General features: G+C 38.9%; 2 protein-coding genes across 3 annotated transcripts; one reads left to right on the top strand and one right to left on the bottom strand.

Annotated features, from left to right (window-relative positions):
- Nucleotides 1-1,817: 1,817 nt before the first annotated feature.
- On the top strand, nt 1,818-17,391 carry LOC106084754 (protein PBDC1). 2 transcript variants are annotated; one of them, XM_013248662.2, is made up of 3 exons: nt 1,818-1,925; nt 1,991-2,098; nt 16,895-17,391. In XM_013248662.2, the coding sequence occupies exons 1-3, from the start codon at nt 1,914-1,916 to the stop codon at nt 17,282-17,284; spliced, it is 510 nt and encodes a 169-aa protein (XP_013104116.1). In that variant the 5' UTR covers nt 1,818-1,913; the 3' UTR covers nt 17,285-17,391. The 2 variants fall into 2 exon arrangements, with proteins under 2 accessions (XP_013104116.1, XP_013104115.1); XM_013248661.2 differs by having other exon boundaries at nt 1,991-2,110.
- Nucleotides 17,274-24,769, bottom strand: LOC106084753 (protein argonaute-2). Its single transcript, XM_013248660.2, has 10 exons — nt 24,552-24,769; nt 24,419-24,478; nt 20,394-21,437; nt 19,915-20,204; nt 19,746-19,834; nt 19,091-19,685; nt 18,656-19,024; nt 17,948-18,598; nt 17,528-17,895; nt 17,274-17,471 (listed from the first exon to the last, which is right to left on the bottom strand). The coding sequence occupies exons 1-10, from the start codon at nt 24,565-24,567 to the stop codon at nt 17,378-17,380; spliced, it is 3,576 nt and encodes a 1,191-aa protein (XP_013104114.2). The 5' UTR covers nt 24,568-24,769; the 3' UTR covers nt 17,274-17,377.
- Nucleotides 24,770-25,927: the final 1,158 nt, after the last annotated feature.

Genomic DNA, 25,927 nt, shown 5'->3' with positions numbered 1-25,927 from the left:
CGTTGCCCAATTTTTCGAACACAATCTTGAGCAAACCTCGCCACTTGAAGAGATTATCTCGAACCAAAAATGTATGGGAAACCTCGTAGCAAACCTCGAGGATTGCGAAATTTCGTAGCAAATCTTGTTTTGCCCTTTAATGGAAACATGGTATAAACACCGCAAACAGCTGAGTACAATTTTTTCTTGCGAAGTACACTATCTGTCAACTTGTTTTGGTTGTGTGTGTGTATTATAGTTAAGCTAGCCATAGACGAACGATTTGTTGGTGTGATTTGCAAATTTATTGCTGCGATTTATTGCATACCGTTTCTCCACACACGCTCGAACAAATCATAATTCGGCTGACGTTGAAGAGTAAGCATATGCTACGAAGCGGATGATGTTCATTTTGTGTTTGAACTTCGGTTTGTGCTTTTCTTTTCTTTTTTTCTTTTGATAGGAAACTTAAAAAAACATGTGCGACGATGCAGCGGCTGATGCAGCTGCGCTTTTAATTATATATACATGTTTCGACATAGAACATAAAAAACAAGAAAAGAAAAAAATCGAAAAAAAAAGAAAAAGAAAATGGAGTGAAGAGTGGCTGCTCGAAAGAAAAAAGCATTCCCATGTAGCAACGCTCAAAAATATGGAAATGCTTACTCCAAGGGATTATAAAAAGCATATTTATCAACCTCTTTCCATTTTGTTACGAGTTTTTCCCATGATTTTTGTTTTTCTAATTTGTCTTTATATTTTTCACTTTTTGTTTGCCAAATGGCATTTTCATTTTTTAACACATCAAAAAATTCTATCATAAAGTCTTTGCTTGCCATTTTTTGTGTGCACTACACGACCTTTCGTTACAATGGTTGAAGAGCAACTGAAATGGCAAAATGGCTTAAAATTTGCGCAGTAGCCCACACACGTATGATTTGTTTGCCAACAAATTGCAAGTTTTTGAAAATTTTCAAAAACTTGCAATTTGTTCGCAAACTACCCCACAGACGTAAAAACGCGACCACAAACCCAACAAATTGCTCGAATTTATCGTTCGTCTATGGCTAGCTTTACGAACCATTACACACACACAAACAACGAAAAATGGTGCGACCTAATAAAATGCTCAAAATCAGATTTGTACTAATCACTGATTTTGACAGAAAGAGCATTCAATATTTTGTTGTTGGGCAACTGCCACTACTTGTAATTGAATACTACTTTCTTTTTGCGGAAAATTTTCCGAAAGTCGTTCTTTCGGTGGTTGACAAGCTTACCACATTTGATTTTTTGGATTTCTTTCGCCAAAATCAAATATATTCATTTGCAGGTAGTGGCATTTGCCCAACAACAAAATATTGAGTGCACTATCTGTCAAAATCAGTGATTAGTGCAACTCTGATTTTGTGTATGTTTCTTTTTCGCGCCGTTTTTCGTTGTTAACAGCCGGCCAGCTTTGGCGGTATTAAGATGACAGATTTTTCTTACGAGATTTTTGCGGGTTGTTAGGGTCAATATTTTTCAAAATGCAAATAAAACAAGTTTATTTCATCCTTTTCTTGAACTTTACATTCTCTTTGTTGTTGTCTTTTTCTTCGCATATTCTCTGCTCATGTACGCTTTAATATACCCACACGCACACAAATTTCTTTGTATTAAAATTGTATTGAAATAGTCGATTTTTGGATTTCTGCGGAGCGATCAAACTGTCACCCAAAATTCATGTCAACTTTTATGGTTTTGTATTCGACGTATGACAAACATTTCGTGTAAACTATCCATTATTCCATAAATAGGAATTGACAGTGACCATGCAATGCCAAGCAATCAACTCCTGTGAATGGATAGAAGTTAAAAACCAAAACAGAAACACAAAAGTTTTTCTTTGGGCTTTGTCACACGTGTGAAAAAAATTAAATTAATTAAATTAAATGGAATTAATGGTTCGTAGGCATCGATTGCAGTAGGTGATGAAAATTTTAATTTAGTATTGGTAATTCACTTTTAGCAAGGAGCTTCTTTGCTTTCGCGGCCTGCCGATGAGTTTGGTAATGATGGTCTGGTGGAGGAAATGTGGGCGGTTAAAGCAATGGATCACGCTGAAGTGCATTTTAACGTAAGTTTCTCGGTAAGAATGATGCCAGCATTTGGATTAGAGAAACAATTTTTCATTGGGAAATGAAGGGACTGCAATATTTTATAAAAAGAAACAGAAGATGGGGGCATACATATCGCGTTAGTCTGTTTTAGTCCTTCTCCAGCAGACTGATTATTGTTGATTGTTAAAACTATAGATGGAGCTGCAACTAGAATCCGACGGGATGGCCTACGAAAAGAAGCAAAATTATTGGCAAGACCATTAAAAGCATTCAAATGTAACTGTTGGTTGTTGTTGTAGCCACGAGTCCATATGTGGAGGTGGCGTTCCGCGTCTAGCTCCTATAGTCCAAAGGATCGATGGCCACGGGAACAAGATGGCAATTGGTTATTTAAAGGCACCAATAACTCTCCTTGTCATATCGAGCATCATAGGTACTCAGTATTTGTGCATGAGCCGGTCCCGTCCAGCCTGTCACTGAGACTCCACCGGATACCGCTAATTGTCTACGACTATGAACATCATATAGATAGGAGCTCAAAGTTCCAGCCTGTGTGGCGCTCACAGTTATCCCGTGCTAGCTCTATGAGTTAGGAAGTTGTTGTTGTTCTTGTTGTTGTAGAAGTTTATTGTGTTCTATCTTTCGTCTGCTTGATTCTGTCGAGTGTCAAGACCCAGGAACTCTGCGACTAAGATAAGGTGCGTCCACAGGGATCTGGGTCTGGCCGGGCAGTTAAACAGGTGACGTGTATCGTGCGGTCCCTGATTACAATCGGAACATACATCTTGCACGTCGGCATCAATCCTAGCTCTGTGGGAATTGAGGCGGTTGCATCTGCCGGAAGGTAATTGAGCCAGAACTACTCTGGTTTGCCGGGGGAGGTCGATTTCTTCGGGTGCAATGGGTGGCGGTCGTTCTCCAAGGACTACATTCACCCTGTAGCCAATTATCGCATCTGCTACCGTGTCTGCATGAATGTTGTTTAGACCCGCTTGAGCTAGAGGTTCTCTCTTGTAGCGCTGAACCTCATGCTCTAGATCATGTAGATCTACCTTAAGGCTTCTGGGCGGTGGATATCTATCCACAAGATAATGATTTGGATGGTTTCTGCGATAACAGCCCAAAAGGTATTGCTTGGACAGCATGTAGCTATGTCTTCGCGCTGGTAGGATCGTTGTCTCCTGATGGAGGTGGTCTACATGAGAACTGAGGAGATAGCCCGTCGCAGTTCGGAGGGCGGCATTCTGACAGATCTGAATATTATTCCACTGCGTTACACAAAGTTGACGAGACCACACTGGCGCTGCATAACTTACCACAGACCGGCCAATTGCTTTGTACGTGGTCAACAAGAACGATATACTTCCCGGCACTGGCCTTGCAATATTTGGGCTAGGATGCTGCCGTTGCGTAAATTGACGTACGGAGAGGTCGGGGGGGTCACATAGTCCGTTGACGAGGACGCAGAAGGCGACGACGACGACGCTTGTGATCCACTGGCTGGGGCTATGTTCGCACAGCACCTTGCTATATAGCCAGTATGACTATACTCCAGTAGTGAAGTGAGGCCAGAGCAAGATTGGAAATGTACCCACTCCATGCACCGGTTACACCTCACTGACACCGACCGATGATGAAGGCGGTTCTGGCAAACCGAACAGAACCAAGGTCCGGGGTTCTTTTCAATCCCGGCACGGACCAGAAGCGTGCGGAGAAGGCACTCCGGTATGTGCCTCTCCCATGACGAAAAAAGACGAACACGTACACTGAGGCGGCAGCCCTTGCCGATGAGGATTGGGGGATTGTTAGGAAGTGTTGTTGTTTAGTTTCCGATGTCTGGCAAATGGAATAATCGTACACACTGATTAATCTCGCCCGTAGTAAAGACGCTTAAGGCACTACACTCAGTCCTTTCTATGTGAGAATTTAGAATGCAATTTTGCAAATTGCATAGCACGGCGACTGTTTTCAATTTAATTCCTAATGGACTGAGTTTGATGTCAAACACGGACCAGGTCAATTGTTCGTCCAACTAAGTACAGACCCACATAAATGTCTATGGGCAATGAATTTTCTACATGGTTTTCCATATGTCTATATCGTGGTTATTTTATTCGCCTACATGCTGACTGCGGTATACGCTGGAATATTTAAGTATTCAGGCCCCTAAATGTTATACATACACTAGCTGAACATATTTGAATATTTATTGAATATTTATTTTTGACAATTACAGAGATTTTAGTGAAATACCATGCTACGAAAATAGTATATCGCTTGACAAACAGTTCTACAATATAAGTGCCTTTATCTGAATCCCATATGATCTTTATTGGTCTACGAATTTAAGTTTGGATGTATTGGGTTGCCCAAAAAGTAATTGCGGATTTTTCATATAGTCGGCGTTGACAAATTTTTTCACAGCTTGTGACTCTGTAATTGCATTCTTTCTTCTGTCAGTTATCAGCTGTTACTTTTAGCTTGCTTTAGAAAATAAGTGTAAAAAAAGTATATTTGATTAAAGTTCATTCTAAGTTTTATTAAAAATGCATTTACTTTCTTTTAAAAAATCCGCAATTACTTTTTGGGCAACCCAATAGGATGTACTCCATTCTTAAAATACTTTATTTCAGTCCGATATTCTCATGATGTCTGATTTAAGGGTGTCTTCGGGAGTGAGGTAGTCTCCAAGACACTTGGCCCTGAAAAATATCAGCATCGTGCTCTTTTCTCAAATACCATTTATTTAAACCCCATATTGCCATTGGTTTTGAGGTGGAGTTTACAAGGAGATGCGTCCCTCAAACACATTGTCTCAAAATTGGTTATCAAATTCGTTTTCTAATCTCAAATACCTTTCATGTGAGCGACATGGTCGAAAAATTTTTACCCTTCGGGGGTGTTTTGGGGAAGGGGTGATGCCCTAAATACATGTTGTTGTTGTAGCAGTGTGTCGTACACTGAGGCGGCAGCCCTTGCCGATGAAGGACTTCATCGGGTCAATCCGGTACGTACAACCGGCTGCCTTGGGAGTTGCCTAAATACATGTTCCTACATTTGGATATCAAATTCGTATTCTACACCCAAATTCGTGCTTTACTTCCAAAGACTTTTCATTTGAGCCCCATATTGCTTTGGTCGTAAATTTGTCTTCTTTGGGGGGTATTTTGGGGAATGGGTGGACCTCCAGAAACTTTGTCCCAAATTTGGATATCAGATTCGTATTTTATTCGCAAATACCCTTCATTTGAGTCCCATATTGCCATGGTCGGTAAATATGTCCGATTTAGGGTTGTTTTGGGGGTTGGGGTGGTCCCCCAAACACTTCGTCCGACAATTGGATATCAGATACGTTTTCTAATCTTAAATAACTTTCATTTGAGTCCCATGTTGTCGTGATTGGTGTATATATATATTTGGTAGGTTTTGGGGTGGGGCGCCCACCCTAGGTTCCCCATCCGAAATTTGGATATAAAATTTTTATTTTTAGGGTACTATATGAGAGCACACAAAATTTCGCTTAAATCGCACCACTCATCTCCGAGATCTGGCGTTTCTGAAAATCAGGGTAAGGGGAGGGTCCACTCCCCCTTCAGATATCAAAAAATTTAGTACCATATTTTCACCACGGGATCATTATGCACCATCAGTGAAAATTTCAAGAAAATCGGTTCAGCCGTTTCTGAGACCCCATAAAGTATATCTATTCTTGATCGTCGTTCATGTTTTGATATAGCTGCCATATAAACCGATCTTGGGTCTTGACTTCTTGAGCCTCTAGAGTGCGCAATTCTTATCCGATTGGAAAGAAACTGTACACGACGTGTTTTGTTATGATATCTAACAACTATGCCAAGTATGATTCAAATCGGTCCATAACCTGATATAGCTGTCATATAAACCGATCTTGGGTTTTGACTTCTTGAGTCTCTAGAGGGCGCAATTATTATCCGATTTGCGTGAAATTTCGTACGACGGATCCTCTGCATGACCATCAACATACGTGTTTATTATGGTTTGAATCGGTCTATAGCCCGATACAGCTTCCATATAAATCGATCTCTCTATTTTACTTCTTGAGCCCCCAAAGGGCGCAATTCTTATTCGAATTGGCTGACATTTTACACAGGTCTCCAACATATAATTTAATTGTGGTCAAAACCGGACCATATTGATATCGCTCTAATAGCAGAGCATTTTGCCTAAGAAGAGATGCCGGGAAAAGATCTCGACAAATGCAATCCATGCCACCATGGTATATAAGATTCGGCCTGGCCGAACTTGGCACGCTTTTACTTGTTATATATAAGATGTGTAACGGTGGGGGTAACTTTAGCCGGCCTCTGTGCATGCATTTCTTGCCTAAGATTGCGGCAACCAATATCGGTAATAAAATTGGAATTTTTCGACATATCCCTATTTCATCTGTTTTATAGACCCCAAAAGTTTTTTTTTAATTGTGGTAACATGCGATGCCAGTTTTCATTGTCGATATAAAACTAGTTTTTTCGGTGGAAATTCCTTTTTTTTTGTTTTGTGGCGGGGAAGAAAATATGAGTGGGTGGAATACTTACTACAGGATGTATAAGACCGGAAAGAAGAATTTAATAAAAAGGAGATTAAACCTGCTTTCGAACAATGTTTGAAGAAATGGCCTATGATGGCATGGGTGCAGTGATTATAAATGGAAGGGATGCGGCAAAAGTTGCAATTTTTCATATCAGAAGGTTCAACGCTCGGACGGATTTATTGTTATAATTACAAATAAAAGAAAAAGCAAAGTAGATTACACAATTGAAGAAAGTGCAATATTTATTTTTTTGCTTTTAAAATTGCTTTATCTATTGGCAAGAATTTATATAATTTCAAAGTTAAATATTAAAAAACAGATTGTTTAGCGCGCTATAACAAAAAACGAGGCATAAAAAGTATAGATTATGGAATGTGAGGCATGATTTGACTTCCTTTGATGTGTCCGTTAGGAATAAAAAAAAAAACTCCTGTGGGATCAGGAGGGGCCATTCTTTAGACCTCTGGTAATATACGCCGGAATTTCTGCAACTAAAACTGTACTTCACCATCATTAAAACTTCTACAAGGACAGCATTAGCATCAAGTTTAACAGCAATAAAGACGTCTGCACTAGTGAAATCTCTGTATGCAAGGTAACCCATTAAAACTGCGGGCAACAGGTATGACTTTGTGATGTGTAATCCCTGATAGAAGCCCCTGTGTGTAAAAAGGCAGAATTAGAGTGTGGTAGTTGGAACACCGCCGAGAAATGCCACATTTATACGAGTGGTTATGAACACCGCTAAAGGCTAGCTACCACACTTTCGAATTCGTTTGTTTGTGCATGGTTGTAAACCAAAGAGGCCATACAGTATAGCATGTTATTTATTGTTTATTTTATTTATTTTTTGGCTCAAATAAAAACCAAGCCCTAAGACCTTATTTGACTAATGGGCTACATTTAAGTTAAAATATCAAAACAAGTAAAAGCGTGCTAAGCGTGCTCGGCCGGGCCGAATCTTGGGAACCCACCGCCATAGATTCTGCTGAAATATGGGAGCCCATCTGGTTATAAACCGAATTGGACCGTACTTGGTGCAGTTGTTGACAGTCATAACAGAACACTATATGCAAATTGTAGCCAAATCGAATGAAAAATCGCGACTTGTAAGGGCTCAAGAAGTCAGATAGGGAGATTGGTTTATATGGGAGCTACATCATGTTCTTGAAGGATTTGGAACATACTTCGCACAGTTATTGGGAGTCATAACAGAATACTATGTGCAAAATTTTAGGTTTGTAAAGGCTCAAGAAGTCAAATCGGCATATCGGTTTATATGGGAGCTATATCAGGTTATAGACCGATTCAAACCGTATTTGGCATTGGAAGTCATAACAGAAAACTATGTACAAAATTTCAGCTAAATCGGACAAAAATTGAGACTTCTAGGGGCTCATATAAACTGATCGGGAGATTAGGTTATAGACCGATTTAGACCGTGCTAGGCACAGTTATCGGAAATCATAACAAAAACTATGTGCAAAATTTCAGCCTAATCGGACAAAAATTGCGACTTCCAGGGGCTAAAGAAGTGAACCCGGGAAATCGGTTTATATGGGAGCCATATTTAAATCTTAACCAATATGGCCCATTTTCCAAATACCTACATCAATATAAAGTATCTGTGTCAAATTTCACGCGGCTAGCTCTTCGCGTTCGATCGCTATCGTGGTTTCGACAGACGGACATGGCTAGTTCGACCCAGAATGTCGAGACGATTATGAATATATAGATCAATATTTCGTGGTGTTACAAACGGAATGACTAGATTTGTAAACCTCCATCCTATGGTGGTGGGTATAATTTTTTTCTTTTGTACAAATATATAATAATGAATGAATAACAACTCAATTGAGACAACTTCAATGAAAAATAAATAAAAATTTGAACAAATTACATGGAACAAGATACGAATTAACACAAAACAATGATTGATGAAAGATTCACTACTCTAATAACTTCAGCAACTTAAAGTAGCTGAACACAGTAATTAAAATACTAAAATTTGAAATCAATAAATATATAAGTTATGGCTTTTGTGTTGAGGAACCTTAAAATCAAAATGAACTGAGGTACATTTAGTTTAGCATTTTATAAAATATTTCCATAAGTATAAATATTTAATACCAAAGCCCACCGAATTATAAGCAGACATAATCATGGACAATTGTATTGATAAACTAACGAGTAAACCGCGATTTTGACCAAATATGTAGATGACATATTTTGCATAATCGACAAGAACGAAATAGAAAACACAATCGGACTAATGAATTCATTCAATAAACAGATCCAATTTACAATGGAATGCGAAACAAATGGCATGTTACCCTACCTTGACACAGTAGTCAATTGTAAAGGCAACAGATTGAAGCTCGATTGGTAACAGAAAGACACAACATCGGGAAGACGTAACAACTTCTACTCAAAGCAACCAAGGTGGATAAAAATCAAAACTGGCACAAATTTTATCGATAAGGTATTCCAAATAAGCGACAAATGTTTCCACATCAAAAATGAGAAGAGAATTCGAATTCTAATAAGAGACGTGAAGAACACAAAGGACGAGGAACGAAAGAACTTGCAACAAGAATTTATAAAAGGACAAGATATATTTTAGGCTTTTCGGCATATTTAGACATTTACAACAAGGACTCATAGCAACTGGCACTAAAAAACGGCAATACCGTCGACAGCCTATTTAGCAAGGCTAAAACCAGGATAAGGAAAGAGGGAAAATCGAAAATAAGCTGCGATGGAGACAAGTCCAATTTGTGCCAAATGGCATTTATTGGCACAACAAAAACGAAGCTAAAGACAAGGGTTTTGCGCTCATAAATCGATTCAATAGGCAAAGGATAAGCCTTTAGAACAGAAGACTGCACTCACAGCCCACTGTGCAACTCGAGGACAAGTGTCTAATCTCAAGGACGTCAAGATATTAGCCCAAGAACCTAACTACAAGGAGCCTAACACCCAAACTGACGAACGTATGAACTACAAAACGGATACAGACCACTGTGCACCAATATATAGAAACTTAACACACAAAAAATTATAATAATGTAGGGTATCGTAGTCCGATTAACGAATTGTAAAGCTGTTGTCATCTGTCTGCGAAAGCTACCTGCATCTCATACTCGGATACCATTTATTTCGTTGATTTTTGTTCCCGTCCCTCTGAGCTCCTGTTGTCGTTGCTGTGTGTTGCCTCGTTTTCCCGGCATTTCATTTGATTTGTTTTACCATTGCTATTGCTCTTCTTTGAATCTTGGTTTCTGCACCTGTTAAACAAGGCTGTAACTCGCGGAGTTTACAGTATTGGGTGTTCTGGCTGCCCCAATTATTTCCACACAAAGTGCATCAATATTTCTAGTAATGAAATCAAAACAAACAAGTCGTTGCAGTTCACCTGTAAGAAGTGCAGTGGTGATAAAGCCGCTTCTGCGCGTTCCAGTTGTGTTGTGCTAATTCCACCATTTTGGGGAGTGCATTACCCAATAGCAGTCGATTTGCTAATGATAGTGCCGCTGATGCACGTTCCAGTGGTGTCGATAATTCCAGCGTCTTGAGGACAACACTATCCAATAGCAGTCAATCTTATTCTGTTGACCACGTGCAATTTTAGAGTGGTGCGCTTGGTCTGCTTACTGGTTTGCAGAGTGTAGGTGTTGGCCCGTCTCAACAATCAGCTGATGATCGTCTCAGTTGTATTCGAGGGCTTTTTGATGACTTTGTTGAGTCCATGAAACAAAAATTTCATGAGCATATGCAGAAATGTTTGCAGGATATTCAAGCAATTGTGGATGGTGATGTGGCTTCCTATCGAAGTGAGTTTATTGCTTCAATTCAGAAAGTCAAATCTGATGTTCTAGTTTGTCAGCAAAACATTGCCAATATTGATGCTAGGCTGTGTGAGAGACTACGGCAGTTGGAGCAGTTCAAAGATCACTTACCAATCTGCGTGAGCCATTAGAACAAATGCCCGCTTGTGCGGTGTGCTAGTTGGCCCCAGTGATATTAATCACTGCTATTATATTTCTGGTGGTAGGTTGGTGCTGGTGAAGTTCAATTCGGTTCATACCAGGGATTTGATTATGGCGAACTATTCTAGGCTTAACTCGATTAGGCTAAACGATGTAATTGGTGGCGAGGTTGACTCTCGTGTGTATTAAAATGATCATCTTACAGCAACTGCCCGTAACCTTGTTTTTAAATGTCGTAAGCTGTGGTCACAAAAGTGAATATTGAGATACGTCTTTATAAATGGAGATATTCCCGAGGTATGTCTTACGTTTCTGAATGGTGACGTTAAAACAGTGAATGTGATCAATTATTTGGTAGTGCTGAGTCAAGCAACGCTAATGGAGATGTGGCTAGCACCGTTACTGATGGATCCCGTGCGTACTAGTCTTTTATTTATATTATTGTATTTTTTTTTTTTTAGCAATTAATTTTTCATTGAGCCTTTAGAGCGTTATTAGTTGTGAATACTTGCAACTTAGGTAATGTTACATGCAATAATTCGTTTTTCGCTCCTCATTGTGTGCTTAAGTGATCATTTAAATGTAGGGTATTTTAATTGCCGAAGTTTTGACCTTTTTCCGAAACTTGTCTTTAACCAAGTATACCGTCAAGTCGATTTGAAATTTCGGGATATTCTCGTTGCAGAAATGATCGTTCGTGTGTGAGAGGTGGGTGGGTGTGTTGCTTTGTTTGTCTCTAATTCTATTAAGTACAAAGTTGTTTATAGTGGTAGTCAATATGGGATTGTTCTTGGTTCTAGAAATGCTCTTGTTGGTGTTGTATATCTTCTGTGGGGAAATTTTCAGGCATTTGAAAGTGAAGTCGCTTATTTTTGGTGAGATACACTGACGTCAAATTTTGGGAGATTTCAATAATAATCTTTTTGATTTGTCGTCTTCTTATAGAGTGCGCGAAAGTTGTAGGCGGCTTAATGTGTCAATTGGCTACAACTCTCTACCTAATCATTTCAGTGCTGTAAATAATTCTACTTCCTTACTCGATTTTGTTCTTGTTAGTGATCGTAGTTGTATCTGTGTTACTAACCAGGTTGTTTGTTCCAGTATATCGAATCATGCGTTTATTTTCGTTTCTCCTAACGTTTCAGTCCTTAATGCTTTGTAGTACTTTGACTATGTTGATTGTAATACTTTGAGTTGTGATGAGTTGCAGAAAGTTCTTTCGTCTACTGATTTTTCAGCTTTTTATTCCACTAGCGACGTTGATTTTCAATGTAGTAGTTTTAGTAGCTGCCTTGGGTCTATCCATTATGCGTTTCTCATAGAAAATGGTGATGAGGACTAGGAGTGAGGATTGGTTTAGCAATCCCCTCATTTTATATCACTTTTCGTTTCGAGATTTGACTTTTAAATCTTTCTTGGAGAATAGATCCAATGTTAAGTTCCGAATTTTTGTAGAGCCATGAATAAAGCCAAATCTGTTATAAAAAAAGTTAGAAGGGAAGCGAATGTATTGCAGTTTTAAGGGCAATAAAAGCACATAGCTGTTGTGGGCGTTGTTAAAATCCAATGGACTTGGCAGTTGCAAGTCGTATGATTGTGATTTGAATGTGGAGGATTTGAATACGAACTTTAATAGAAACCAATTGGACTCCCAAAGTAATTCTCTCAGGGAGTATGACTATAATAGTTTTGCTTCCGAACGTGTAGTTGTGGGAGTTGGATAAGGCATTTTCGGCCATTAAGTCCAATGCAGCTGGTGTAGAGGGTTTCTCATTAAAATTTCTTAAGAAAGTCCATCCTCTTGTGTTTAGTCATTTGTTACATCTTGCAAATTCTATTTTGTTAACTTCTTATTTTCCGTCCGATTGGAAATCAGCCAAAATAATGCCCGTTTGCAAAAAAAACAGCATATGCTGATGACATCATCTTCAGGCTGTCACAATAATGTTAGTGTTAGATATAATAATGTAGATTTAAAATTTGTGCAAAGCGTTGATTGTCTGGGTGTTCAGCTGGATGACAGACTTCGATTTGATCGGCACGTTAGTTCCGGAGTGTCTAAGGTTAACTTTTCTTTAAGAAGCCTGTATACCACGATTTTATATTTACCAGTCTTTGTGAGGGAGCGTTTGGTGCATGCATTAGTTTTGACGGCCATTTTATATTGTCTGGAGTTGTACTCCAGTGAGTCACAAGTGAGCATACATCGTCTTCAGGTCGCTTTTAATAATATGATTCGTTTTGTTGTTTCTTTTTAAGTTATTGAAATGTCGGTCTCCTATTTTTTTCTTGTTAATGAGTTTAAAGGCCTGGTTATGCTCTCGTAAATAAGGTGTAAATGTAGAACAAATGTATCGTAAATGTAAAGAGGCAATTATGCTTATTACCAGATGTAGCATTTGACATTTCAAACGAAACCCATTGCATCTCCGATCATCCAGCTCGTCTCGAAAGAGAAACAAACAAAAATTGTAAAATTTAAAAAGTTCAGGCATAACTAACTCAAGAGCTGGTTGGAGAAGACGGCCCTCCACGTAGTGTTGCTTGAAGTTGAGACGTCTCTCCAACTGAAGGAGTACGCAATGGCGGCCTTCTCGAATATTGAGAGGACATTTAACAACGAGGAGATGGGCCGCACGGGGAGACAGAATACGGCCAAGTTTCCATTCTGGACACTAAGGATGCGGTGGGCAGACTGAGGAGGGTTTCAGGGGACAGGGACTGGATTGGGACTATACTGCGACACACACAACATTTCAGGGAGAGCAATGTGCCATAACGATAGACGCAAAAGAAAATCTGGAAAGTGATTTTCAGATTTCGAAATTAAGAGCATTGACGATTAAAAAAAAGAAGTCAGTTATGATTGTATCGTACATACAAACCCATGAGTCTTAATATATAGTCTTACGGTTTGTTTTTTTATCGTTCGTATTATTGTTAATTTATTTATTTTTATACCCACCACCGAAGGATGGGGGTATATTCATTTTGTCATTCCGTTTGGAACACATCGAAATATCCATTTCCGACCCTATAATGTATATATATATTCTTGATCAGCGTAAAAATCTAAGACAATCTAGACATATCCGTCCGTCTGTCTTTTGAAATCACGCTACAGTCTTTAAAAATGAGGATATTGAGCTGAAATTTTGCACAGATTCTTTTTTTGTCCATAAGCAGGTTAAGTTCGAAGATGGGCTATATCAGACTATATCTTGATATAGCCCCCATATAGACCGATCCGCCGATTTAGGGTCCTAGGCCCATAAAAGCCACATTTATTATCCGATTTTGTTGAAATTTGGGGCAGTGAGTTGTGTTAGGCCCTTCGAAATCCTTCGTAAATTTGGCTCAGATCGGTCCAGATTTGGATATAGCTGCCATATAGACCGATCCTCCGATTTAGGGTCTAAGGCCCATAAAAGCCACATTTATTATCCGATTTCGCTGAAATTTGGGACAGTGAGTTGTCTTAGGCCCTTCGACTTCCTTCGTTAAATTGGCTCAGATCGGTTCAGATTTGGATATAGCTGCCATATAGACCGATCCTCCGGTTAAGGGTCTTAGGCCCACAAAAGCCACATTTATTATCCGATTTTGATGAAATTCGGGACAGTGAGTTGTGTTAGGCCCTTTGACATATTTCTTCAATTTGGTCCAGATCGGTTCAGATTTAGATATAGCTGCCATATAGACCGATTTCTTGATTTATGGTTTTGGGCCCATAAAATGCTCATTTTTTGTCAGATGTCGCCGAAATTTGGAACAGTGAGTTAAGTTAAGCCCCTTGACATACTTCTGCAGTATCGCGCAGATCGCTCAATATAGCGGATATAGCTGCCATATAGACCGATATCTAGGTTGTAGGTTTTGGGGCCATAAAAGACGCATTTATTGTCCGATGTTGCTAAAATTTGACACAGTGAGTTTGGTTAGGCTCTTCGACGTCCTTCTTAAATTTAGCCCAGATCGGTCCAGATTTGCATATAGATGCCATATAGACCGATCTCTCGATTTAAGGTTTATGGCCCATAAAAGAGGCATTTATTGTCCAATTTCGCCGAAATTTGGGACAGTGCTTTGTGTTAGGCTTTTCGACATGTTTATGCAACTTGGCCCGAATCGGTCCAGATTTGGATATAGCTGCCATGTAGACCGATATCTCGATTTAAAGTCTTGGCCCCATAAAAGGCGCATTTATAATCCGCTAAATTTGACACAGCGACTTATGTTCGGCTTTTCGACATCCGTGTCGTATATAGTTCAGATCGGTATGAGGTATATGAGTATAAGGTATGAAATTTTCACGGAATTTTGATGAAAGGTGGTTTACATATATACCCGAGGTGGTGGGCATCCAAAGTTCGGCCCGGCCGAACTTAACGCCGTTTTACTTGTTTGATTTTAGTATTACTTATTTTTTCCATTTTGTTAATTGTCTTTTTTTAATTATTTTTTTTTTAAATCTGTTTTGTTTGTAACTCTTTATTGTTTGTTTTTAAAGCCAAGAGTATTATTATGATTTTATTTTTTATTTTGGTTTTAGTATTATTATTTTTTTATTTATTTTTATTTTATTACGTTGATCTTTTTGAGTACGCTTTTTTTAACCGGTTACTGCCTATAATTTTAAGTAATTTGTTTTTTATTTATAATTAAATGTTATCTAGAATCAGTAAGTGCTAAAAAGGTTAAAAGTTTTTGCATTTTCTAAGTTTTTAAGTTTTTTATTTTAATTGAGTAGTTTAGTTAGAAAAGTACGTCTTATGGATAGTGTGATTGTTTATAGGCCTGATGGCTTTGCATTGCTCGAAATGAAAGAAATTAATAAATATAGGCAATAGACAATAAGCTTCAGTCATTCTTGTGTGGTGTGAGAAAAAATGTTCACTTGTTTTAAAATGTAATTTCTATTTTAAAAGTTAAATTTTAATCAAATTTATATTTTTGTTTCTTTGCTTTTGTTAAATTCGGTTTTATGTTACTATAATCTTTTTCGTTATCCATTCCCTGATGAAGATTACCGCTGGTAATCGATATATTGGAAAAATTTAAAATAAAACAATTAATAAAAAGCACCGACATCTGTTTTTAATAATTGTACATGGCCTCAAGCCGAACTATCCACGAAATTATAATAAAAAAGGTCAACAATACACAATATAATTTCGTAAAACTTTTACAATTTGCACGCCCTGATTACTTTTTATTTTATTATTATTTTTTTATTGAAATCATAGTATTAAACATTTAGCTAATTCATTTATAGATAGGGGCATTATAGAGTTCATTTCAATTTCTTTAATTGCTTGTTTGGGATATGTTTCTTGATATTACCCAAATATGAACCACTTAATTGAGCTTATTTAGTTAGGGAAATTAACGTCGATTTAAAACTCAGAGTTTACAAAAAAATCACAGAACTTTCTACGTCCTTGTGTTTTTTTTTTTTATTTGTGTTTTTGTGAATGTAAGATTTGTATATTTCTAATAAATCGGTAAAAAAATTACCAATAAAAACGTATTTTGAAACGCTAAGTGATAACGAAATAATGTGTTTAGGTCCATTCACTTGAGAGGTAATAGGTATGGGGGTAAAGGAGCGGTTAAGGGAAATGGGGTTCATAGAATGCATTAATTTGGACCAATGAACCATGGATTTCCAATGCCACTGTCGCTTTGTATAATGTAATAGCAATTGCGTTGCTTTTTTATTTTTGTGTTATATCTCAGGCTAGACATTGGTGGGTTGACAATCGTTCTGAGAGCTTTTGAGTTGCCGAAAGACCAAACCTAGTGTCAATATGGGGACATAACGAAATTCAAAAATTGCTTACAGAAGCGTACTCGATCACCCATGCTGCAATTCGGTCCAAACACTCTGGCCGCACACCACCAAAGTTGCAGATTCTTAAGTCTAGGTATATAACAGAACAAAAATAGGGGTGGAGACAAAACACACCAATAAAAAAAATCCAATTCACCGACTTGGGTTTAAAATCAATGAAAAGCTAAATTTGTATCCACTTGCTCTAAGACTAGACACAGATGAACATGTTCTCATTTAATCCAAATTATCTAGACATAAATTATTTTGTTGGCCTTATTTGCAGCATTAATTGATAGGAAGAAAAGTATATTCACTAATGGGATGATTGTGTAAAATATTTCATATTTAATCAAACTAAAAAAGAATAAAAAAAAAACTTAAAATTCATGACATTCATAAAACATTTCTCTTCTTACAGCTGATAACAAGCATACATCCCTCATGCATCAGACTGACGCCCTATGACGAACAAATCTATCAGACTTTTCGTCAGGACTTTCCAGATTTACGTGTGGATATTCTCTCTGATGATGTGCTCAAATCTCCAAAGGCCAAAGTGGCATGGCGTGCGTTCGCAGAAAAGTTCAACAAATTGGATGATTATTCTTATGGAACCTTGATGCGTGCCGATGCTTCGAAGGAATTTTCCCCGGAAAACTCATTACTTGTTGTGCGCATACAATTCTTGGCAATAGAAATCGCCCGAAACATTGAAGGCTTTAATGACGAGGTATATCGGAAATTTCGACCGGCCCCAAAACCCAAATCATGCCTTACAAACGAAAAGAAACAAGTCATTTCGGATTAGTATAAACTAAATTTTTTTTCGCATTAATTGATTTTTTGTAAAGATGACGGAGATTATATGGATAGTATACATATTAATTTTAAATATATATATTTATATGAAATACATTGGATTGGTTTCCATGAAGTTGGGCTTGATAAGACGTCTCTCGTATTCGACCTTTAAATCCTTGGAATAGCCTCGGGCTCTGCGAAACAAAAGAAATAATTAATTGAAAAGCAGGCGCAATATATGCTCGCTTACCCCTCCAAATAAACGCGTCCACGGAATGCGACAAGATGGGCCAAATAAGCAGGAGCTGGATAGGACACGACTCTGTTGCATCGTGGAAATAGATGACATAAATTGTATGTAAGTTTCTGTAAAACGTCAATGTTAAACTTTGATTCGTCCATTATCACGTTGTAACGCGTAGGTTTTGCTGTCCCCTGAATGGATTGATGGCTAACCATAAAGAACTGAACTTCATTGGGATGCGTTATGTGCTGATCGACCACAGTGCCTGGATCCACATTGTTAAAATCTCTAGCATCTCTTGGTTGTTTCATGGGGAAAAATCGAGTGTGATGCCTCTTAACCACTATGACGCATGTCAACTTTGGTTGACATTTCTGAAAAACAAACCAAATATTGAGAGAAAACATTAGATTGAAAGTCTCTTACCAATTTTGCGCAAGCTCTTTTAATGGCAGTCAATTCCACATTTCTAATTATAGGAAATTGACCATCCGAGACGCCATCTCTGTAGTAGATAATTTGTTCGGGATAACCCTTTTGGTATTTTGCAAATACTTGCAAATGTGTGAGCACAATGGACTCCATATCTTCTATGTCTTCTCTTTTGGAGCTCTGCAGGCGGTATTGCATGTTGTAACAAGCTCCAAAAAGATCGTGTGAGGCCGCAACGCCAACGACACTGGGAATTTCGCGCTGATCTGGTGAAGGATGTGTGACGTCTGCCCCCAAGTACATAACCTTCTTAATAGGAGCCATCATCGCATCAGCAGAGATCTTATGATTTGTTCCATTAAGTTTTCCATTAACCTTCAAAAGTATATTGGAGAAGACGGTCTGGTCTCTGGCTGTTCTGCCCACAGTTTGTTCTTTGATGCATTGTGTGAGAATGCCTACCCTTAATTCGGCACTCTGCTTAACAGTGGCATAGGATGCGAATTTGCCCAGAACCACAAATACCAAGGCATACTTTTGCTTAGCAAGGTCTTGGAGTGTGCTGGCGATATCGCGAGAGTTGTATTCAATGATTTCAGCGCTTTTTTCTAAATTCATGTTTAATTTCTCCGACTCTCTCAAAACCTATAATATGCAATAGTCGGCTATTACTATGGAACACCCAATGTCACGTATACCTACATTATTTTTGAAATTATTGAGTTCATTATAGTTTAAGCGAGAACCTGGATTTTTCTCATACATTATACACCATTTGTGGCCACCACCTTGGGGTTTTGAACAAGCCAAAAACTTCTTTCCATCCATGCGCCATGCGCCTTTGAATGTGGTTACAGTTTGACCACCCAAATATTCCATGTAAGGTGATGGTAAGTTACGCATTGGCACCTTAATAAAATTCGAACCAATTTGAATGCCAAAGGCTCGTATAATTGGACTATCGTTATGTTTGAAATATTGGAGAATGTTCATTATTTTTTCCTTGCGCACGTTGGTAGACGTTGCAGCAAATCGAATCATTTTTTGAACCTGCTTCGCGTCATCTTTGCGCTGTAATGGAATACAAAACGAATACAAACAGTTCGTTATAGATATTTTTTTTAATCAGTTACTCACGTTTAAGGCTTGACCTTCCGAAATGTGGCACAATTCCATAGGCAGAGCAATTGATCGTACTGTCGAGCCAACCTTTACGCAGTTCAAGTTTGGAAAACGCAACTGATAACCGCGAGATTGAAAATATGCGGCGACAGTTAGTTCTAGCCCCTCATCATTTCTAAACCGAAGTTTTGAAGCTGGATCTCCAATACCTAACACTCTATATCTCCTTGGGAAACTTCCAAACGATGTTGGTGGTTCATATACTATATCAATGCCTTTGAGGAATTTTTCCACATCCCTATATGAATAGTTGTTCAATGGTTCATCTGGTCTGATATTTTGATTTTGCAAATATTCTATAAGGCTACTTTTGCGTGGGAACGACTTATGAGCAATGTCGACGTTTATAAAAGGTTGTTCACCTAAAATGGCAGCCTGAAACAGACCAGTCCAAGCTTCGTACCCTCCCTCTAAATCAAACGGATTTGCGGGTTTATGGAAAAATGATCTTCCCACACGAATGCCGCGTTCATGGTTGTTGCCCGACAAGACGACATCTAACACCTGAATGGCTCTCATTGGCTTATCGGAGACACTCTCTCTGTGATAACTATATAATGGAGTAAAACATCAGCATAACATATCAATATTATAATGTCAGGCGACATACGTTCGCAAAGAGTTGAGGTCCACAACAAGATCAGTAGTTTCCTTTATTTCAACTTTGAAATCTTTCATACGATTGCCGGAGTCTGCAACCTGAAATTATGTAGGCATTAAAGTTACTACTAATTGTTATGGGATTTATCTCCTAAGAAAATAATATTCTTGATTCATACCTGTACAGTGTGTTCGATGGGGGTTGGCAGGCGTGAAATTGTATAGCAGCTCTTCATGCCATCGTAAGCCGCTGCAATAGTTCCGAACATTTCTCTTTGGCACTGGTCAAACGCAGGCCTCAAAAACTTCTTTGGTCGGTCGGGCGTGATGGTGACGTCGTAGTGATATGCTTCGTTTGGCATATTATTTATATCTAATTTAAGGTAATTTACTTCGACGCTACCTGGGGTTCCCAAAGTTCCGCGCACAATACCCGAACAAGACTTCGGCTTCAAAGGAAGAACTTGTTCTAAAATTTGCATGTAATAAGCATTCGTCGATAAACACAAGTCAGTAAGAAAACAAAAACACATAAGAAAAACAAAAATATTTTTACTTCTTATTTTTCAAGCGAGAAAAAGATTTTAGAGGTTGCCAAATTTTAGGATTTGTGTCAAAATAAATGATATAACACACATAGCAAAAAAATAGGACTTACCATTTGATACAGACATTTTTTGGAATGATGTTTCCATAGATTGCTGTCCACCACGCTGCTGGCCAGGACCACCACGCTGCTGGCCAGGACCACCACGCTGCTGATGTTGTTGTTGGCTTGCTTGTGGTGCTGGCCCACGTTGTTGAGCTCCTTGTGCCCACTGGCCGGCTTGTTGTTGTCCTTGGTTTCCTCCCAAAGAACCTTGTTGCTGTCCCTGTCCTCTGGCCTGTTGCGCTGGGCCGCGGGATTGTTGTCCTTGGTTCCCACCCCAAGAACTCTGTTGTTGATTTTGTGCAACGGCCTGTGATGGAGGACCACGTTGTTGTTGCCCTCCCTGGCCACCTGGTTGTGCCAGCTTGCCGGCTTGTTGTTGTCCTTGGTTTCCTCCCCAAGAACCTTGTTGCTGTCCCTGTCCTCTGGTCTGTTGCGCTGGGCCGCGGGATTGTTGTCCTTGATTCCCACCCCAAGCACTCTGCTGTTGACTTTGTGCAACAGCCTGTGATGGAGGACCACGTTGTTGTTGCCCTCCCTGACCACCTGGTCCTGGCCACTGGCCGGCTTGTTGTTGTCCTTGGTTTCCTCCCCAAGAACCTTGTTGCTGTCCCTGTCCTCTGGCCTGTTGCGCTGGGCCGCGGGATTGTTGTCCTTGATTCCCACCCCAAGCACTCTGCTGTTGACTTTGTGCAACAGCCTGTGATGGAGGACCACGTTGTTGTTGCCCTCCCTGACCACCTGGTCCTGGTCCTGGCCACTGGCCGGGTTGTTGTTGTCCTTGGTTTCCTCCCCAAGAACTCTGCTGTTGACTTTGTCCTTGGTCGCCTGTCTGTGGCTTTGGTTTCTGCTGTGATTGCTTTAGTTCTCCTTGTTGCTGTGGACCTTTATTTCCTCCGTGCTGGACCGATGCTTTTTCTTGTTGTTGTTGTTGGCCTTTGCCGGCTCCAGATCCTTGATGTTTTTGGGCCTCTTTCTGTCCGCCCTGTCTTCCTTGCTGTTGTCCAGAGGATGCGGGCTGGGCTTGCCCCTGACTTTGTCCGCTAGGTCCAGCTAATTGAAAAAAACCAAATATGTACAAGGTTTAAGTATTGCAAGGCGACGAGAGGTATTAGAAGCGTTTTAAGACACTGCACACCTAACACCTAATCTAACTATCCTAAGAACAATTTTTTAATCTTTGGTCGTTTATGGATTGCAACCCAATTTACCCAACTTCTTTACTTACTAAATATATCTACGTATACTGAGAAAAATAAAAACATATAGAATGTTAATAGTATTACCTTCGCTTCGTGTTATCCTCTCACACAACTTGTCATACCAGGTCATTTTGTCCAGCACCAAACGATTTTTTTAAGCATCGGTTTGCGCGATGCTATTTTCAATCCCATGGCAGCCGGTTGTACGTACTGGATTGATCCGATGGAGTTCTTCACCGACAAGGGTGAAGATTGTGGATTTAATGAGTCGAAAAGATATATTGGTCGCAACGATCCAGGAGACAAAGCTGACCAACACCTGCAGCTTGCACAGTTGTCACGGATACAATGTGCTACGTAAGGATCGCTCAAGGAATGGAGGTGGGGGATTGGCCTTCGTGATACACCATTCAGTGCAATATAGACCCATCTCGCCTGCGCCTGGCGCTTGTGACCCCTACATGGAGTGCATGGGGAAAGCAGACAGGTTCGGTTCTGCCGAGAAGGAGCTATACAACCTGTACCACCACCTCCATCAGGAGACAAAGACCCTTCCAGTGCGAAGACATAACAACATGCTGTCTAAGCAATACCTTTTGGGCTGTAATCGCAGAGACCATCCGAATCATCATCTTGTGGATAGATATCCACCGCACAGAAGCCTTAAGGTAAATATACATGATCTAGAGCGTGAGGTTCAGCCCTACAAGAGAGAACCTCTAGATCAAGCGGCATATCAAGCAGATCTAGACAACATTCATGCAGACACGCTAGCAGATGCAGTAAATGGCTACCGGGTGAATGTGGTCCTTGGAGAACGACCGCCTCCCATTGCACCTGAAGAAACAACAACGTCTGGTTTTGCGTCTGTTGTTGTTGACCGCCATATTCCGTGCACTACTTGGAAAGGTACCCTTGCCTTATTTTTACGGTACTTTATAACGTTTTCAGATTTAACGTTTCCTGATATTAAATTTCCATGATAGCAGAAGGATTCAACGTTTCGTCGATGATTGTCAGGGGTGCTATAACGCTTGTGCCAACAGGCATTAATTTTGTCCTCTTTATGTTTATTTGAAGCCCAGCTGCAGCGTTTTCTGCTAGTCTGTTCGGTTTATCTTCGATGTCGTTAAAACCGGGAGACATTATATCTAAGTAATCGCTGTCATTTATGCGAACACCTCCTGGATTTTCACTGTTCGCTTTCAGCATGACCTTCTCTAACAACAGCTGGAATAATGTTGGTGAAAGGACACACACCTATATTACACTTGAAAGTTGCTAAGATAAACTTTCTGCTCCGTTAAAGCGGGCACGCTATGTGCCGGGCCTGTAGAATTTACGGATAGGGAGTATGATTTTATGATTCATATGCATACCACTAAACAGCTGAACATTCAAAACACTGATATTGTACTAAACCTGAAAATATGTTCCAACTTGTTATTCATCTTTACTGCATGTCCTGTCGACGCAACTAAAGCTGAATTGCAGTCCATAAGCGACTAAAAAGTTTCTAGAAGCTTTTAATTTTTCATTTGCAAGAAACATGTAGCTGTACCCAATTCGGTTGGTTATCAAACATTATTTATGTCTTACTTAAAGTATTCAAGTTTGTACAGACAAATCTATCGCGTAGATACGGGAGGATCAAGAGGACACACAAATTGAAAATACACATGGGTCCAAGACGTATTCCCCCTTATTCCGGTTGGCGATGACATAGTCGAATGTTGAAAATTTTACAGAATGGTATTACGATTGTCGAAGACGAAAATTCGTTTGCATTTTTGGTATCACATAAGTCGAATTCGACTGTCAAATTTGACGAAAACAATCAATATATAAGTTAATTGCATTCTACACTACATCGCACCTATTTGTCGAAAGAGTATGGAACCTACTTTTATATTATTTTTTTATTTACCGCAATATTTTTCTATCATCAAACTGTCGAAGGCGAATAAGTTGCAGAATACCATGAAATGTGAAATTCGTCTTCGACAACGGGAATAAGAAAGAGTACAAGAGAATTCTGTCCTCTAAATTTTGCGATGGGAAACCATTTGTGGATTGTGAGTACCAAATCAGTATTCCAGCTGCTAGCATGCTAATTCATATAATTCATCCACCATAAGGCACTAAACATTGAATATGCAGCACCAGTGTGGTCTCGTCAGCTCTGTGACACGCAATGGAATAATATGATCTAGAGCTTGAGGTTCAGCGCTACAAGAGGAAACCTCTAGATCAAGCGGGTCTAGACAACATTCATGCAGACACGGTAGCAGATGCGGTAAATGGCTGCCTGGTGAATGTGGTCCTTGGAGAACGACCGCCTCCTATTGCACTTGAAGAAATTTGCAATTACGTTCCGGCAGATACAGCCCTCAACTACTACAGAGCAGGGATTGATGCCGACGTGCCATGTGTATGTCCCGATTGTGACCAGGGGTCACACGATACACGTCACCTGTTTAACTGCTCAGCCATACCCACTCGACTCAGACCCATATCCCTGTGGACGCACCCCATCTTAGCTCCTGGATCAAGGGACGAAAGATATAACACAACAAACTGCTACAACAACACATTGAATCTGATTGTTCGTACCGGATTGACCTAACAACAAAAACACATTAAATATTTTATTTTTATATGTTAAACCTCCATTTGTGCACTACTCCTCTCACTTAAATCAAAGTGCACTCATTGATATGAGAGGACGCTGTTCTTTAAGCAAATCTTCATGGGAAGATTTATAGACATATGGATCAAACAACTTGAGCACGATTTTATGAGAAAGGATAAATGTTTATTATATGTTTATACCTGTTTGAGCATTTCCTTGACGATCTTTGGCCGGATCCTTCTCTCCATCTTGCTTATTTTCTACAAATAAAGAATTTCATCATCATCTATATATGTATATGTTGCAGGGACATATATTTTGCAAGATACTTACTTTTCTTTTTTCCCATTCTTATAAAATTTAAAGAATTTGTGACACAAAAAACTTTTCGTATTTATTTCTCTTTTCTTTATTAAATAGTTGATTAATATCAGATTTTACAGTCTTATTGCAAAAGCTAATTTTTCTGCTACGTAATTATCTTGATGAAATGTATTTTCTCAAATAACTTGAATGTGGTTGCAACATCTGCATATATAGTTTGAAAAGTGGGTTGCCATTACCACAAAATTAAGATTTTAAGCACTTTTAATCCAAATTTTACTAGAAAATGTGGCAGCTTTCTTTTTTTGACATATGTATGTGTGAGTGCACACGATAATTTGGTATATCCCCATTTTCAAAATGGTTCCTGGTGGAAATATACCACGAACAACAGCCAAAATACACGTCACAACAAGTACATGCAATGTTGCCAGGTATTATATAAATATGGTGAAATAATAACAACGCAGCAACTAGCTGAATTTCATTTTATGGACAGTATATACGGGACATCAAACATATATTCATAGGCAGCAACTGCCTTGACCACAATGAATATATCTTGATTACTTTGCACTCGATGCGAGCGACAAAAAGAGAAAATATAGTGGTCAAGGCAGTTGCTGTCTATGAATAAAAGTTTGATGTCCCGTATAAACTCTCCATAAAATGAAACTCAGCAAGTTGCTGCGCTGTTATAAATTTGACAATTTTTACATTACACCTGGCAACATTGCATGTGCTTGTTGGTGGCGTGTATTTTAGGTGTTGTTCGTGGGCTATTTTCACCAAGAATCATCTTGAAAATGGGTATATACCAAATTATCGTGTACACTGAGACAAGCATGCATTTATATAAATATATATATTATATATATAGATATGAATAAATATAAATATATATATATATATATATATATATATATATATATATATATATATATATATATATATATATATATGTATATATATATATATATATTTATTCATATCTATATACATAATTATGTCATGAATGTAATATTGCAATTTCAGAGTTGACATCTTAATATCGCGTGACACCACCTTTTGAAATCTGTCTTGAGTAGGCAACGCTGAACTCAACCTGACGTGCTTTTTTTTCAACAAAGAATAACAAACAAACAAATTCATATATTTTCAAGTAAAACAATAAATAAATTCAATTTTTGCTAACAAGATTCCTGTCGAAATTATACATGACATGGCCTTCGACGTCGCTGAGGAAGAGGCATCAACCAAAGGCAGTGTCTACCAACAACAATATAGCCGCGCAAACATCAACAAATGCCAACAAAAGATAGCGACTTGAAACCACTGTTGACATAAAGGATTTACAAAGTCTTGAACTAAGAGAAAGCCTAAAA

Source organism: Stomoxys calcitrans, chromosome 1 (genome assembly GCF_963082655.1).
Source record: "Stomoxys calcitrans chromosome 1, idStoCalc2.1, whole genome shotgun sequence".
NCBI classification, from domain to species: Eukaryota; Metazoa; Arthropoda; class Insecta; order Diptera; family Muscidae; genus Stomoxys; species Stomoxys calcitrans.
Note: the sequence above shows the minus strand (reverse complement) of the source record. Positions and strands in the feature narration are given on the sequence as shown.